Source organism: Lonchura striata, chromosome 8, assembly GCF_046129695.1.
Source record: "Lonchura striata isolate bLonStr1 chromosome 8, bLonStr1.mat, whole genome shotgun sequence".
Classification (NCBI taxonomy): Eukaryota; Metazoa; Chordata; class Aves; order Passeriformes; family Estrildidae; genus Lonchura; species Lonchura striata.
The window spans coordinates 11,377,238-11,394,779 of NC_134610.1; the positions used below are offsets into that span (position 1 = coordinate 11,377,238).

The window sequence follows — 17,542 nt, forward strand, 5'->3', positions numbered from 1 at the left end:
CAACAGTTGTCTTCAAAGAGCCTTCCTGTCTCTTCCAGTAAAAATTCTGCTTTTGTAGAACATCCCAACTGTTGACTGAAATTACAGGATAAACCTGAAACTTTTGCAATAAAAGTCAGCTTTACAAAATCTTCCAAAAAGGATTTGCATTTACATCGTCTAAAATACTTAAATGTAATGCCCTTAAAGCAAAAAAAAAAAAAACAAACAAAAAACAAAACCCTGAGTAGTCAAAAAGACAGCCATGCAGTGATAAACATGGCCTAAGCAGAAGTAATTTCATTTTTCTGAGCTGGAAAATCTGAAAGGCAGGTAAGACCTGCCAGCTCCCACATGGTGAAAGCCACCTCTGTACAATATTATAATTGCACTGGTGAAAAACAGAAGTTTTATAAAACCCTTGAGAGTGTTCAGATCTGGACCAAGTCTAGCTCCTGATCAGAATTACTGTGATAAAACATGCTGAGCTTTGACCTCTTGCTGTGCCTCCAGCCAGCTCCTGGTGGCTGCACCAGCACCCAGCACGTGTCCTTGTGTCTGCAGATGGCCTTTCTGCCTTCCCTAGGTGTGCTAACCTGTTCCTTGGAAAGCCCAGAGCCTCCTCCTGGGCTAGGGAGGACCATATGGTGAGACATACGGTCCCCGTGAGACCTCCTCCTGTCCTGCTTGTGTCAGCTGCTGGGTGTGAGACTGAGGCCAAGTGGCAGAGGCATCTCTGTGTCACAGCAACACCATCCTGTCAAGTGTTGCTCTGCGTATGAGAGGAAATGTGGAAAATAAACCAAAATCCAAGCTCCCTCCTGTCGTCTGCCTTAGGAAAGAGAAGCCATTTAAAATTTTTATGTTCCATGAAGATAAAATACCAGGGGTCTTTAGTTTTAAAGTTTCACAGTGGAGTTTTCAGGAGTGAAAAGTGAGGGATTTGGTTTCCCTGGAAGTTGTGGAATAAGAGACCCATTGAATCTAGGAAACCCCAGCCCCAATACCTCCCACTGATTTTGTGTGAAGATAGCAGCTTTATTTAGAAAACATACAGCTGTGCATTTTTTTTTTTCTAATTTAGAAAAAATGCACAGCTATATGGGAGTATAAACCCTGTCAAAAGAAGAGAGACTCAACAAAAGTTACCAACAAGATATAGGTCACAGCAAGCACAGGACAACTCATTCCTGCCATTCCCACTTCAGCATTCATAGATTTATTTTGGATTTTTGTTGCATTGAAATTAATCTGAAGAACTTTTCTCAGTGACATTGTTTCCAGTGGGTCATCTTGTGTTTCCCCCAGCTGGCTCCACAGGGTTGCCCCGTGTGCCACTGGGTGGTTCTCTGCTATCTCCCACACATGGGGAGTTGTGACAGGCAAAGTAGCACCCAGCAATGAAGGAAATTTTCTTGGACTTTATTTATTTAACTCATCATGTATGCCAGACCATCATTTGACCCCTAAATACAATGATTGAATTGAATTGGTTTGTTTGCTTTAAATAAACTGCTGGAAGTCAGGAGGAGGAGCCATGTGTATCAATTCATGTTAAATCTTAGCCATTATGCAGATACAAATTCTGGATGAGTTAACTTCAATAGAGGTTAAAATAATGAATGGATTTTTTTATGATCAGAATCTGTAGTCCACCTCTTCACTCTATGGAGATGTCATTCTTTTTTAAAAAACTCCAGATTTTCCTTCTGAATATGTCCCTAAAGAAAAGTTGTTCTGAAAGTGCTGAGTTAATTCAAGATTGCCAACATTTCAGATTGACAGTTTCAGTGGGGCATATAAATTTCTAAACAGCAAAGGAATAAATGGAAATCTTTAGTTTAGTTCTTGGATTGGCATAATTTCCTTTTTCTAAAATTCTGTTGAATTTTACTTCAAAAATACCTGCTGACTGGTTGTGCTACTGTTTCTCAGTTTAAAGAGAACACATGGAGAGCTGGTTTGCTACCTCTGACAATATACTACAATTTTGGAAAGAATCCCATGCAGAAAAACTGTTACTCATATTTATATTCTCTAAACTCTGAACATTATTTACAAGTTTATTTTTTTGTTAGCCTATTTCTAAGCAGTTTGGCTACAGTGCTTTATTGCCTAAGATACAAGTGAAAATTCTAAACGTGCCTATTTTTATTTTTTCTTTATATTTTATGTGCTAATACACCACTTTAAACTTTCATTTATTTCTTCCAGTGTTTGCAGTACAAGTTTGATTTTTAAAAAAATCTACAAATGTAATAAAACAGTCATAAATACAGAAGGTCTTAGTTCTTACTGTTTTCTGTCCCATGGAAGATGGTAGTTAACACTTCATGTATGATAAATCATCTCTCTCCATCTTTTTGCTTTACATAGATGAAGATGTCAAACCATTTACTCCTGAGAAAACCAAGGAAATTGTGATGTCTCTACAGCAACCTGCAGTCTTCTGTAACATGGTTGGCAACTGGCCAGCCCTGCACTGGAATGTGAAATACCTTTCTGCTGTGTTGGAGGGAAAGACAATCCAGTTTAGGCTGGGCCTGAAGACGGTGGATTTAGGTGAGAATGAGGTGGACAGGCATTAATGTCACAAGTGTCTTTTCTAGGTCCTGCAGTTATCTGCCTTTTCATTATAACTGTTCTTTCTCTAATGTATTGCTTTTCATTGCAGGCTTTGTTTTTAGGAATGGGATTTGGCCAGCAGTAGAACTCTCCCTTCTCTTTCCCATGTGTTTATTCTCAGTAGGAGGTCTGGTGGGTGACACCAGCATTTACAAACCAAGCCTCTCAGTTTTCCTCCCTTGCTTTGTAGGGTGTGTGATCCTTGCCTTACCCATGATTAGATTGTTCATGTGAGCTGAGCTTCCTTATCCATAAGCCTCTGTAAAGGAATTAGCTAAATAGTTAGCCAGACTTGGGGTATTTATCTGTATGGTGGTAATTCTCATCTTCCTCCAGAGTTTTTTAAGACTTAGGTGATTTTCAGTACTTTAAGGTCCTGTGATGAAAGACATGATGGAAGTATAAAGCACTATGAAAATCATTTGACACCAGTGCAATAATTTCACTGCTAACCCTCCAGATTCACTCATACATCTTGGAACATGCCATGGGAGAAAGACAATTTTCCAACTTGATTTTAAATGCTACAACTTCATCTCTGTCTGTAGCTACACAGTAGTGTGTCCATGGACAGACTGAGTTTCGTAGCATGGAGGGAAAATAGAAGAAACATTTTCCATCTGCTATCTACTTGAAAGGCTCTGCACTGATTTATCCCTGCCCTTTACATCCTTTGCCCTCCCAACGACAAACCAAAATATGTTTTGCTATGCACTTTCTCAATTTTGCCTATAAAGTATCTTGACTACCTTTAGGATTTTTTTTAACCCTTAGGCCAGAAAAATCCAGTATAAAAATATTTAATATGTCATGGTCTTTTAGTCCCCACACAACTATTCTTTCTGTAGTCTTCTAACCTTTTTCAGATGAACTTCCTGTTTCTTGGAATGTAGAGTCTGCACAAAGACTCCAGATGAGGGTCTGCCAGTTCCAGTGAAAGTGGTTGGATTACATCATGCTATCTTACTTAACACTGTGAAATTTGCTTTCTTCACAGCATCATGACCATGTTATTTCACATTCAATTTTTGCAAGAGAAGTGATGAAACAGAAATGTTAGAGGGAAAATGCTTGGTGTGTTAGGATTTCAAAGCATTTTACCAGCATGGATTAATGATTTCTATGCCGTTCCTGGGGGAAACAGATATTATTTACTCACTTTCTACAGATGGGAAAACTGAGGTGTAGAATTAAAACCTTGGTACACATCTTCATAGCAGTATCTCTGTAGTTCAGTGAGGTACCACCTAATTATTTATCTAAGTGTGAAATGCATCCCATTGCCAATACTGAAGGTGTAGCATATTTATATATATATATATATATATATATATATGTATGTATGATACTTTCCTTGTTACCTATATACCTTGTTACCGTATACCATGTTAATATATCTGAGTTGTAACACACAAGGCCTACCAGGTAAAAGAGTATTTTTGGTCCTACTCTCCATTAATTAGTAGGCACTTTTTGAGAGCCGGATGGATGTTCCAACTGGCAGAGTTTCTGATGGGGCTGATGGAGTGTTATGTAGCTAAGTCACAGATTGATGCTACCAACTGAGTAGATAAGAGTCGTCACTTAACAATAACTTGTAGTCACTAGAGATACAGAGTGGATTTAAATTGGAATTTATATCTTGAAGCATCTAACTGCAATTTGCTTTTTCCTAAAGGCATTTATCCCTGTGCAGCCATCAGTTTGTCTCCAGGATTCTCCATTATGTGGTAATGTTGGTTAGAATTGTCTTCAAGGAGATTGGTGCAGCCTTCAGGGGTTATATTGTAACTGAATGAGACCTGTGATGCCATAAAAAAAATTCAGTATAAGAATATATTAGTGAAGCCATTATCCAAGCCATCTTAGAGTCTGTCATTAGGAAGGTGGTTGATCTCACTATTGCATGCTTAAAACTACTTTTAATGAGGACCTCTCTTTCTTATTGTTCCTGCTAACTTTCCTACGTGAAATGGAGCCAGTCATCTGCTCAGAGAGAGAACAGAATTTGTATTTTATAATACAACTAAAATTGCATTGATCTATCTCTGAATATTCCTTCTGCATTCACAAGAGTTGTATTGCCTTAAGACTAGGTGGGACCATTCCTAATATGGAGTTGGAAATGCAGAAGAAAAAATCCACTCTCCTTCTTAAAGGCACATTCTGGTGACACTTTGAAATGGCAGCTTCAGAGTTTTTGAGGTTATTTAAGCCATGAGGTACATCTGGAAAACTCAAAATTCATGGAGACCTCTTACTATAGCAACTCCTCATCTATAGTGCCACATCTGCAGCCTGGATGGGTTTCCCAAGCTGAAGATTCCTTAATGTACAAAAGTGAGAATTGCAAATGGGGCAACTTGCTGGGAGTTGCAAGGATTTTATATTTGCTGTTCTTACTAGTTTGTAACTTCCTGAGGCATATCAATGTGGATGGCACATTTGAAACGTGGAAAAATGTGAGAGCTAGCAGTATTTGTGTATGTTATTTATACCTAAGTGTGTGTTTGATAGTATTCTGTCTGATAGTATTATGTCTGATTACACAAGTGAAACAGTTTGTATCCATAAGAAGGGGAAAAAACTGCAATCAGAAGACTGAGCATTGACAAAAGATACCTTCAAGGAGAGTACCAGAGTTCATCACAAGAACAGTGAAGATGCTGTTAATCAGGAAATCCATACCCCTCTTGTTCCAGCCACACTAAAATATTTATTTTTCTGATGTGGGATAAGGGATAGGCCAAAACTTCAGAAGTTTTGCTTCTGACAGAGAAAATGTGGCATTACAGCTGTTGTGTCTGATGGCTACCTGGAGCACACCAGCACCAAGTAAGAAGAAAACTTACAAAGAACTGACTTCTGTATGCAGCCATTTCTTGTTTTGACCATTTTTAGTGGTTGCATAGTAAAATGAATCAACAATGTGTTTACTGTGAAGAAGATGGAGAGAACAAGAAGGTGTCATCCTGATCAGTTTCTGAGTCACAGGATCTCTGGAGGATGTTTCCCTTAGTGGTGCTGGAGAAAGCTGATGCTGTCAGATGCACAGTTGGATAGGAAAGGGCTGCAACTTGACCATCTTGCCAAGAGATTTCACCACTAAGGATGGCAAAAGAATTCAGGTCTCTGAGGTTTGATATTGAGGGAGACTGCAAAGGTAGCCGTAGAAGTAGCTGAATAGGAGGCTGAAAATACAGTACAAATACTGCACACTGATTAAATGTTGCATAAAGCTGAGATCTGAAGTGGTTATTTGGGCTGGCCTACATTTTTTGCTACTTTCTTCTTAGTACACATTGCAAACACTCTGAGAAGAACAGATTTTGGCAACTGTCAGAACCAGACCTTAACTAAGGAGGAGAGCTGCTTCTGTAAAACCCACTTTTCCCCTCTCTCCTTCCCTCCAATTTCAATCTGTGGTATTAGGAGAAAGAGGAGGACTGTTATGCCTTTAGGTGCCATGTCATCAGACAGAACTGGCAGCCTACTTCAGACTTGTATGGCTTAATCTGCAATTTGTCAATTACAAAACATCCTCAGCTTTGTCATTAAGTGTTAGCAAACTGTTTAGTCATTTTCTTGCTTTCCCTTGCTCATTGTTAACATTTTCTCCCATGTTGCAGCCTACAACCTACAAACCCATCTAAGCAAACTGTCTAGATTGCCCAAATATATTTTTATTACTATTTATTTTTCTATAACCACCCACACCTTGGTACTGAATAAGGTATAAATCAAACCAAGAACCCTGCCCTGAGGAGATTGTATTCTACAAGATAGTCTTGCCTTTCATAGTTGGATTTTCTTTAAATGAAATTCAGAGTGAAATATGTTGAGAGGTAGAAAGAGCATATTTCTTGCCTTTAAAACGTTTGCTCTGAGTTATTTTGGAAAATAGGCAGTGTCCTAAGCACTCTTTTCTCATGAGAGTGATACAGATACTGAGGCACCCTCAGTAGTGCTTATATCTTTTGTCTAATCTTTCTGTCAGACCACCTTTTAGTAAAATGATAAACATAGCATTAAAAACTGAGTATCAGGAGAGGGACTGCAACACAGATATGAGATCCAATACAGAGGGTTTTGGTTGTGATCTTGTGACTTGCAAGTGATTTATATGTCTTGTATGCAGTCCTTAGGTAGGGAGCCCATCCACTGACATTTTTAGTTAATGATTTGATAGTAGTGGGAAGGAAACCACTACCTATGCTACTACAATGGAAAATAATAGTGGTAAAGGTTTGTAAAAGCTGTATGAGACTGTGAGAATTGCTGCAGTAACAAAATGAAAGTGGTAAAGAACGAAGAGCTGCTGCTGCACAGCAGTGAAAGGATCCCATTTCTGTGCAGCTCTGTGCAAGTTACTCAAGATTTAATTGCAGCTCTGTCATTGTCATTCATGCAGGCTGCAGTAATTTTTCCCCAGTAGTAGTTATAGTAAAGTAATATTTTTTTTAACACTGGATAAGTCTCTTTGAAGATGACACAATTAGTGGAAGCAGGAAATGAAGAATTCTGATTAACTGCAATTAAAGTATACTGTGATGTGGGTTATCTTACAGACCTTCCAAGTGACCTGACCTTGAGCTGAAAGGCTGTATCATTCAGCCTGACCAAAGCATGCTGGGAGCAAAACCCTGCTGGTAAACACTTCTTGGGTCTGCCAAGGAATACTGCAATACGCTTTTGTCAGTCCCAAATGAAAAATAAGGACACACAGCATTTTAGATAGATCATTGGCAGCATGTATGTGGTTCCATACCTCACTTTCTATGCATGACCACACTGGTTTGGTCATTGCTTTAGGGAAAGGGTAAGATGAACATGTCCATCTGCATAAATCTATGGAGGCAAAATAAAGGATACAGAAATACTTGATGTGCACATTTGCAACTCACACTTGGGAAAGGAGATGGAGCAAAGTTGTTTAGTGAACTTGGGTGTGTTAGTGAGTTACTGTGCTGAAGAACAACACTAACTATTGGTCTGCTTTTGTCTCACAGCAAGTTCAAGGTAACAGCCATTCAATTAAAGCTTAATGAAAAAGCAATAATCTCAGATTTTACTTATGAGTCTGGTCATTTTATTGACCAGGGTCAAGCTACCTAGTCAGATTCGTATCTCGTGTTGCATTTAACCAGAGCTGAGAGAAACTGTATTATTTTTACTGGTTCTGTGCTCAGTGCTCATATAATATTTGAGTTTTCTTTTGTTGCTCTAGTTCCCCAGTTTGAAACCAGTTGTAACTACGTGGAAGCCACACTTGAGGAGTTTTTGGCTTGGAGTTGTGGGCAGCCTTCTTGTCTCTCTGGACCATTCAGTTGTTATGATTACTCCAAATACTGGGCTTATGCTGACTACAAGTACATTGCCAGGATATTTGAAGACAAGCCAGAAATCTTCCAGGTAAAACATTAATATTATGTCTTCCTAATTGAACCATTGCAAATTATCTAATGTAGCTTCTGAAACTTCTACTGCTATCCCTCTCTGCTCCTTTGGCTACTTATTTTTAAATTCTGCCAAGTGGCAGCCATCAAAATTCAGGGTCTCGTTATAAATTTAGAAACACCACCCCAAGTGACAAAAAGGAACTATCAGGCTGGCATCACTCTCCCTCCCATTTAGGCCAGATCCACCTTACACCCAAATGATGCCCAAATTAACAGCTCCACTCAGGAGGGAGGATTGATGGCATGTATTTCATTGTAGTAACAAGGCTGTAACATGGCTTTGCTCCATGTTTTGCCTTGTGGCTCATTTTGTTAAGTAGCTCAGCTTCTTTCCTTAATATAATTAGATTAACTGTTTGTGAGGAGGAGAGATTCTGTGGAGGCAGTAAAATATGGGAAGCAACCTGTCCATGGAAGTATTTAATTACCATGCACAGTAGGACAACTACCCAAGGTATTTCCTTTTATTTTCTCTGTGCCTATTTCCTATTTCAATGTCTTGCTTCATCTACATTCCTGCTATTTTTCCATGCAAATTGTAAGAGGGCAAAATTAAGGATAGCTATACAAAAGGTGTACTTCTTCATAAGATATAAAGAAAGACTAAGTAAAACCTTACTCATTTCTATATTTTGAAAGGTGAAAATGGAACCATAATTCCCTGTAAAATCATTGTATCACTGGGGGGACAATGAGTATGAACTGATAAGCCCCCTCAAATTAATTATTTTCTCAGAAAGAATTTCCTATGCTCCTCATATGTATTTTATTCTTTTGTGCCAGTAAAATTGGTATTTTTCAGTGTTCTGTCTTTTTACAGACTTTCAGACTTTTCAGACTTTCCGTTGGGTAGGAAGGTAAGGAATTGGGCACAGAGATCATCTTCCTTTTCTTTCCCTCTTCCCTTCCTGAGCACACTGAAACATAACCAGATCACATAATCTTGGGCTGGGTCATGTTGTCTGAACTAAACTGGGAGCTCCAGGGATGTCTGAGGCTTCCCAAGATCTTTGCATAACTCTCTCTGTGGTCCTGTCTTGCTCTTTCTTTTCCTGCCTCCACAGACAGCATTTCCATGTGTCTTCCAGCACAAGCCAATAGCAGCTCAGAAGTCCTGAATATCCTACTGCTTCCTTCACACTTGAAGGAAACAACCATTTTTTTTACCTTTTTCTTTCCCTTGCCCCCATTCAAGAGCAAAGCTGAGGCTCCAGGAGTTGCATTTCTGTGCAGGTGTCATGCCACCACCTGATCACCTGACCTAACACACAACAGATTGTACTGCAGTTTTAGAATAGACACACATAATGGTTATGCCGTGCATTTTTTAAAAAAGCAGAATCTGGGAACTAAAGAATTGGTGGTGTTATGCAAGCAAATATGGTGTGTGTCATCTGCCATTTTCACAGGCATGGGAGAGAAATGCATCCATCAGTTCCACACTCACATGGCTTTTGAAACACTGCTACACAATTTATAGCTGCCAAAGGAGTTCTTTGTAGAAATTCTCTTCCTTTCTTGTGTGAATTTGATGAGAACTCCTTTTTTTCTTCTAGATTTTATTTAGATTTACGTGAGGTTATTTGAAGGGGAAAAGAAGGCCAACTGCACAGTTATTTATAGTGATTAATAGGGTCATTTAGAAGTTGTTTGAAATTTAGATTGCACTGTTTATCATTTACAGTAGTGTGGGCTAAGGTAATGATTCCATTATTCTAATCTATGAGCAATATCTAGCATCTTACATTTTTTGTTCAGTTGATATTTCATTACAGAATTTGAGATATAAATCAGGAGCAAGATACATGCATGAAGTTTAAATAGAAATGAGACCTTTTAAAGTGACATACGGGTACAGATTAACTTCATTATAACCAGCAAATGAAATAAATATATATCACAAGTAATGTGCCATCTGTTATGGTTGGAACACCTTTTAGTGCATTTCTTCTTACTGTGGCTTTTTATTGTAGAAAAGGAACCCAGTGTGACAAGATTTCAGTAATACTACTAGTTCCTTTTCAGTTCATTGGTTAAAAAGTATTTTACCCATAATTGCTTCAACTATTTACTACAGAAGGAGCATTTTCAAAAAGTTCTTTTAAATCTAATATTGATTATGCGTGCTTTCTTTTCACTTAAATTGTAACAAAATATAAAAACTATTTAGGTGTGAGATTAAAGTGTAGAAATGGTGTTATGCTTAACTTTTTCACTGAAATAGTTGTATTGAATTTCAAATTTTATGCCTGCTGAAATCTATAGGAGGATTTTTTTCTTTTTGATCTTTTGCTGTCTTTGACAAATGTTTATATTACACTTCTGCATTTTTTTCAAATGATATCTTTAAAATCAATAACTCTGAAATTCAGAATCTTTAGCAATACCTAATTTTTGGGAAGGCTATCGCTCATTTTGATGCAAAGTCGTGCTGAAGTCATCCTTATAATGTCTAGCTGTAGTTTTCCTCATCCATAGATCTTAAAAAAGGATAGTCATCCACTTGTCTTCAAGCAGCAAGCTTACATACTTAAATTAGGACTCCTAGATTCCTATTTTCTCTTTATAGATAGCAGAAAGAGAGAGGCTTTTCCAAGGCTTGATTGAGAGTGCTTTGACTAGAGCAAGAGCCAAGATTAAATTAGGTTCCTAAAGTTAGGTGATGTGAATGACCCCAAAGTGCTTTACTGAAATGGAACAAGTACCATTATCTTCCTTTTCAAGATGGGAAAAATAAAACTCAGAGATGAAGTGATTTGCCCAAGACCATCAGGAAGCCAAAAATTTAATCTCTGTTTCCTAAGGCTCAGTCTGGGGCTCCAGCCAAAAGGTGCCAGTATCTCTGGCCAGTATTCCTCAAGTGCTTTCCAACAAACAAATGATCAGGCCCTGCAGGTGGCAGGGAGAGCTGTAGATACATGGGAAAGCTTTATCCAAGCTACACAGAACCATTCTGCAAAACCCTTGGCTTGTCTGAAAAATACCTCACTGTGCCTCTTTCCAACTGTCAGCCCCAAGGGATTGTTTGTGGGAGGGTCAATGGACTGGAAAGATCCAGCACTGTGTTCATAATATGTGTACACCTGTTCTGCCCTTTCTCACCCTGTCACCAAGTTGTTTTAAGTTCACTGCCTCTGCAGTTGCAAATATGTCCATGAAATAATAAGAAACTTTACCTGGCATAACACTGGGTCACAGATGGGGTAAAGTCTTTGTTCCCAGACTACATGGAGAAAGCTAAAATAGGAGCAAGGAGAGAGCAAAAATTCCACATAGATTATCAATTGTTTGAAAAGAGAATAGGGATTTTAATTTCCTTCTTTCCTTTCATTATCTTTTTAAAAGCCATATAGAAGATTTGTTCTAAAAGCAATCCTGAGCTTGGGTGGATGGTTAAGGGTGGAGAAAGAGAAAAGAGTGTTTGAAAAGGAAAAGAAGCCCCATGTGGCCATGAGAATTTGGGCAGCCCTTCTGTAGACAAAGGAGTAACTTGAGTGATGTGAAAGGTGGAGATGAAAATTTTGGAGGAAGGGGAACAGACTATGCATGCTCCAGAACCGCCCCAAGGAAAAACAGGTGCAGTGGATAAAGAGTGATGAGCGTGGAAGGAGAAGACAGGAGACTCTCAGAACTAAGGATAGGATGTCATTCAGTTCAACAACTTACATAAATAAACCTTTTTGTTGCTGTAGGACGTAAGGTGGTCTGACTTTGGTTTTCCTGGAAGAAGTGGAAAAGAGAGCACGCTGTGGATTGGTTCTGAAGGAGCAAACACCCCCTGCCATTTGGACTCCTATGGCTGCAACTTAGTGTTGCAAGTACAAGGAAGGTAACAAATGCACATACATACAGTAAATACAGAGGACAGTTATACTGTGCATGAAGTTACTTTTGGACTCTTTTAGTATTAATTCTAGGTCCTGATTATTTCAGTTTTCTGAGTTCTCAATGACTGAAGAGCACCCTAACTGTTCTACAGGACATGGCAGAACTTCAGGGCGTTCTGGAGTTGACACAATTTTATTTTCTAGTCTGTGTGTAATATGGTCCAATTATGAACACTTTAATCTTCCTAGTAGTTATGAATTCAGGAATTTGGAATTAGGAGATAAAAGAGTTAAAAATAAAATTAAAAAAAGAAAACCAAAATAGAAATAAACTACTTTAGACTTTTACAATATTGTCTGTGCAAGAGCCTCTAATAGCCTGCTAGAATTAATTTAAAAGGGGACAGGATAGGAGCAGCCAGCTGTGATCAAAGTTGAAAGGGACATTTGAGGCTCCAAACTCATTTAGGAGCATGTGGCTGTTGCTGTATCTTTCTGCCTGTTTGCATGCTGTCCTTTTTTGTTTTCTCCTTTCCTTGCATATTGGCCTCAGGGTTGGTGTTTTTTTTGTTGTTGTTGTTGTTTTTTTGTTTGTTTTTTTTTGTTTTTGGGTTGTTATCCATTATTGCTAGAATCCTGCTAGAGTAACAGAACAAGTTGCACACACTTTCTATGTTTGATAGTATAGAGTGGAAGGAGAAATTTGCTAGGGGTTTTTCAATGGGATTAATTACTCTGTCATTTTATAGAATGGTCAGATCATGGTGGTGGTGTAATTAAGGTGCAGGATTGGAAGTCAGGTGTGTTGCCTTTTAGCTGGTCAGTGCCACATGCTGACTGGCTTTAAGGCCTGAGGTTAATGAATTTGTCATCATCTTATCCCTAAGAAGGGTAACTGTGTAGTGTTTTTATTCATGTTTGTCAGCAACCTTGAGGTCCTTGGGTGGATGTGCAGCAGAGACACTCTAGAAGCCCCCTCAGAACTGCTGTGCTGCAGCCAATCCTGATCCTTCAGATCACATCAGCAAGCATTGTGCATTGAAGTCCAGACACTTTAATATATTCAGGAGCCAGAAACCTTAATGTAAACCACGAGACTTAAATGCCATAATCATCTGAGGATCCACTTAATACTGGGTGTACTAAATTAGTACAGTGATGCAGCAGACACAATACCTGCTAAGCCTCTTTGATCTGCACCTTCAGATGTTGAACTCAAGCCAGAGTTCCAGCATCATGCTGCAATTTTGTCCACCTTCACAAGGCACTTCCTCCCCTTCAAGTAGACCAAAATCCTTGTTCCTCTCAGGGAAAGAAATCCAAAGCCCTTGCACAGCCTGAAAAGACAAAGTTGTTTTCCTCTTCAGAACAAAGCCTGTAAATAGATTGCAAGCTTCCACAAGCTTGTGAATCTTCAGAGCAGAAAGATTCCCTTTTGAGACTCACAAACAAGACAGGCTTTGTAACAGAATATAAGCTTATGCTAAACTTAAATAAATTTGCCTTTGCAGGAAAGCCAGGGACAGCTCCTTAGCCCTTTGTTGCTATCTTAAATTTCCTCCTTGCATCCCTTAGGCTTTTTAATTTTTTGCCTTATGATATTGCTTTGCCATGAGCCTGCAGGATTAACCCTGAGCCTCCTAACTTAGTCATTCCCTGCCCCCTCAGAGGATCTAACTTGGAAGGCAAAATAAAATTGCAATAAGGCTTGAGTTTCAGGAGAAGTGGCTTTATACTTGCATCCAGCAGTTGCTTTGGTAAATACCAAGAAACATCAGCAGCCTATGGCACTTGCATCTGTGCTGGTCTCTGTAGTTCTGACTATCCTGCTATTCCTATCTCTTCTGTTCCTGTCCCTTTTGTTTTTGTGCCATTTGGTTGCTTTACTCCCATTTCCAGATCTGTGACTTAGAACTGACAACCAGAAGCAATGGACAAAATTCAAGAAGTGAGTGCCAAGGGAAAGGACACAAAGAAAAGCCCTTCCTAGAGTCCAAAACAAAAGAGAAGAGCTAAACAAGCTCTCCAGCTGTGCTGTAAAGTGCTGCCTTTACTTTTCCATTGCTTAGTGCATTGGTCATGTTGCACTGTTTGACTGGCTCCTCTTAAATGTAATAAATTCTCTTTGTGTATTCCTTCTGGTTATTTCTATCACCTAAAGTGTTGCCATATAAAACTTCTGTTTCTAAATACCATATGTACTTGCTAAGATATTTCATTTGTAATGCCCATAAAACTGGCACCACCAGTTCTGGCATATTCTGTTTTTTCCTCTTTGATCTGGTCTGTGTAAGTGAAAGAGAGACATTATCTCCTGAGGACAAAGTGTGGTCTCAGCTCTGCTTGGCCTTTGCACTGGGGTGCATTCATGTGCTTCTTTGGACATGTAGAGAGCAACCTGGCACATGAATGCCCTCGTGAGCAGAACAACCCAATCCTGCTCCACCTGGCGTTTAGTCACACCAGTAAGTTCTTAAATGCACAACCAGCCACATTTTCATCATGTGGTACTGATAACAGAAAAATAATACATATGTTTAATGATGCTTATGTCTATGGATGTATCTGGTTTTTATTCATGCCATCTTTGGCATGGGAACATCAAGGTGATTTTTACTAAGAATGGGGGGTTCACAACTAACAGCCATGTAAGAACTGCAGCAAACAGAAGATAATGTCTATGGCCTTTTACTGTTGCCATCCCAAACATACAATGACCTCCTTTCAAAACAAATACAGATTTTGAAAGCTTTTCATTCAGTTAACAAAAATACATTGTCTGTAACAAAACTATTTCCTCTAGTTTATAGAGCAATTTTTAATGCTCTGAGCATCTGTAAATGCTGCATGTAAAAAGGAGGAAGAAGAAACCAGACGGGAGAGGTTTTTTAAATTTTATCTGCCTTTAAAAATGATTGGTGAGAAGTTGTAAATCTTCTCAGTTAAAAAATTAAAAAGTGGAATATTTTAAAAACACTTTCAGGAGACAGCCTGTAAGCACTGGCTGTGTTCTCACTGCGTAGGAGATTCACACAGCGAGACAGATTTATGTTTTATTGAAAACCTTGCTACTGCCTTTAGTTCTTTGCTGCAAGTGACATGCACTGAATACGTTTTTATCTTCTCTCTATTTCCAGGAAGAGATGGCACCTCTTCCCACCTGCTGACACCAGTTTCCTTTATCCTACCAGGATCCCTTATGAGGAATCCAGCATATTCAGCAAAGTCAACATTGCCAACCCTGATCTGAAACGCTTTCCTGAGTTTAGGAACTCAACAGCCCATGTTGTTACACTCAGTCCTGGACAGGTACCACTTACATACCAGCTTTACATTACTTAATATTCTACTTGACTGGCTAATTTGGGACTAGGAAATCTTAACAAATTGACCGTGGAACTTCCCTCTTCCTTCACTCCACATTCAGACCTTATAGATTTCTCTCAGCACAGAAACTTTCTTCACTGACAGTTATTTGCCCAGACTTTTTTGTACAAAAACTGCAGACATTTGGAGAGCTATCAATCAGCTGCCTCATTCCATACAACCACCTGTCTTGCAAGTGCCTCAAATTTGTCTGCTTCAGAACTTTCTTGAACTCTGACCTGTCTACTCCAACAGCAGTATGTTCCACGAAATGCATTTGGTTAATAAGTATATAGAGCTAGCAAAGGAACTCGTATTTTGGTAGTGAATAGCCTTCACCTGTTGCTTTAATAAATACTTTAATGATGATACTTGCATTTAGAGTGTACACCATTTACAGGTTTCATGGTGCTTTACAGGGCTCTGAGGATGTTTTTAATCCTGCTTTACTGAGCAGGTTCAACTGTAGGTGCCTGGCTTACAGTCACACAGGCAGGCAGCAGCAGTGTGAGAGTAGGGCTCAGGAGTCTTTGATTCCCAGTCTCCTGCTGTAAATAGTGTCCTTCTTTATTTAATCAACAGGGTCTGTATTTGGAGTCTCAATTACCCTTTTTCATTTGTTCAGCCATGCATGTCCTGGTAAGGCACTGCTGTGCATCTCAAACTGTCAGGCCCTTCCAAAGGAATTTTGCAATGGTCATTGCTCAGAGAGTGGAGTTGCTGCTTCTGGAGCCCTTTCGCCCTTTTCCTCCCAGATATTGTCACCTCTTTTGACCTGCCAGCTCAGCAACTTGTGTGAGCATTCCCCTGTCCCTAACTGGCAAACCCAGCTGCCTTCAACAATTTAAAGAGTGTATTTTTTGCTAATTAAGTTGATTTTGAGGAGGCAGAGTGGGGCAGGATAGTATCTTGCAACAAAAGCATGATACCCATCAACTGGAAGGGTATGCTCTGCAGTTGCAGATGCAAATGGGGAATCTATGATCAGCCCTTACTGTTTGCACTGCATTAGCTCATACTCATACTCCTAAAGCAAATCATTAGTTTCACATTCAGCACTTTGTAAGATTGCAGCAGTCAGTAATTTAAAGCACAAAGAACAAATTTTTACTATTGATAAAAATGCCACATCCATTCAGTACTGCGTTATCCCTGATCCCCAATACTATTTGAATGTATAATCTCCTTTGCAATGATCAAGTATACTAGTGAAGCTTTAATATGATCTTAACTTTAATTAGGCTTAAAGCAATTACAAATTAATCTTGCTAAGAATAAAGATCTTGAGCCAGCTCAATAATACAATTTGTCTGCATTTCCATGAATGTGATACCGTTTTGATTTCTTGGTGGGGAAAGTAATGAAGAAGCAATGATGGAGCAGTGAGGTATTGCCTTCATCCCTTTTATTAGTGCCTTCTGTGTGGTTCTGCCAGCATCTCATCCAGAAGCTTTCAGGGCAGGTGGCTGGGAGCTGCTGCCATTTGATGCAGGGGAATGACCTAGAAGAACTCCTTTATTAACAAGGAAGAGAATTCCTAAATAATGTCTTGATATGTGTTTAACAGTGGTTTTCACACAGAATTAGCCCAATTATTGCAGAATTTGTATGCATCTTTATTTTGTGATAAAATGTAGCATTTCCATTCATTCCCAGAGGGTATGCAGAACATTTTGGATTATTGTAACAATAAAAGGCTGAAAAAATGAAGACAAAAGGTGTTCTTAGGTATTCAGGAGAGCAGCTGCATGTAGAGTGAGTGCAGCTTTGAATGTCAAAAACTTAATGTGTCTAATGCCACCTTCTGGTCAATGCTCGCTACCAGCCATTTTTCAATACCCTTTCTGCCTGAAAGCAGAATTCCTTCGTGTAACATTGTGCCAGTGCACAGAGTGTACCTCAGATCCTTTGTGCCCTTCCACTGTATTGTTCAGAGGTGAACCTCTATTATGAATTTTGGTAGCTGATTGAGACTTAAGGTTTTATAAGGTTTCATCCTGTACCTGACCACTGGCTGTCAGCTGCATTTCCACAGACATGACTTCTGGTTATACACTAGTGATCTGTTCTGAAACAAATTATGAAAACATTTTGATGTCAAGGTTACTCAAATAGGCAGCTGAGTAGTGGAAGGGCTTGCAGCAGTACATGGCTATATCCACTATATCCATGAAGTTATGAGCTCAAGTTGTGTCACACAAATGGAGGGGTTCCTTATAAATGTTTGGACCTGGTCACCTATGTGATGGTTTCAAAGCTGAGGATTAAGTATGGAGCAGTATTTTT

At 39.1% G+C, this 17,542-nt stretch overlaps 1 protein-coding gene across 4 annotated transcripts in view; it reads left to right on the forward strand.

Moving 5' to 3' along the window:
• The window catches only part of HSPBAP1 (HSPB1 associated protein 1), a 37,821-nt gene that overhangs the window by 9,691 nt on the left and 10,588 nt on the right, over positions 1 to 17,542 (forward strand). Inside the window, exons 2-5 of one of the 4 annotated variants that reach the window (XM_021526084.2) lie at positions 2,356 to 2,541; positions 7,832 to 8,016; positions 11,756 to 11,892; positions 15,028 to 15,199. In XM_021526084.2, coding sequence (XP_021381759.2) covers positions 2,356 to 2,541; positions 7,832 to 8,016; positions 11,756 to 11,892; positions 15,028 to 15,199 — 680 coding nt within the window. Of the gene's footprint in view, positions 1 to 1,339; positions 2,542 to 7,831; positions 8,017 to 11,755; positions 11,893 to 15,027; positions 15,200 to 17,542 lie in introns of those variants that run through there. The other 3 variants (XM_021526083.3, XM_021526085.3, XM_021526086.2) reach the window with 3 other exon arrangements.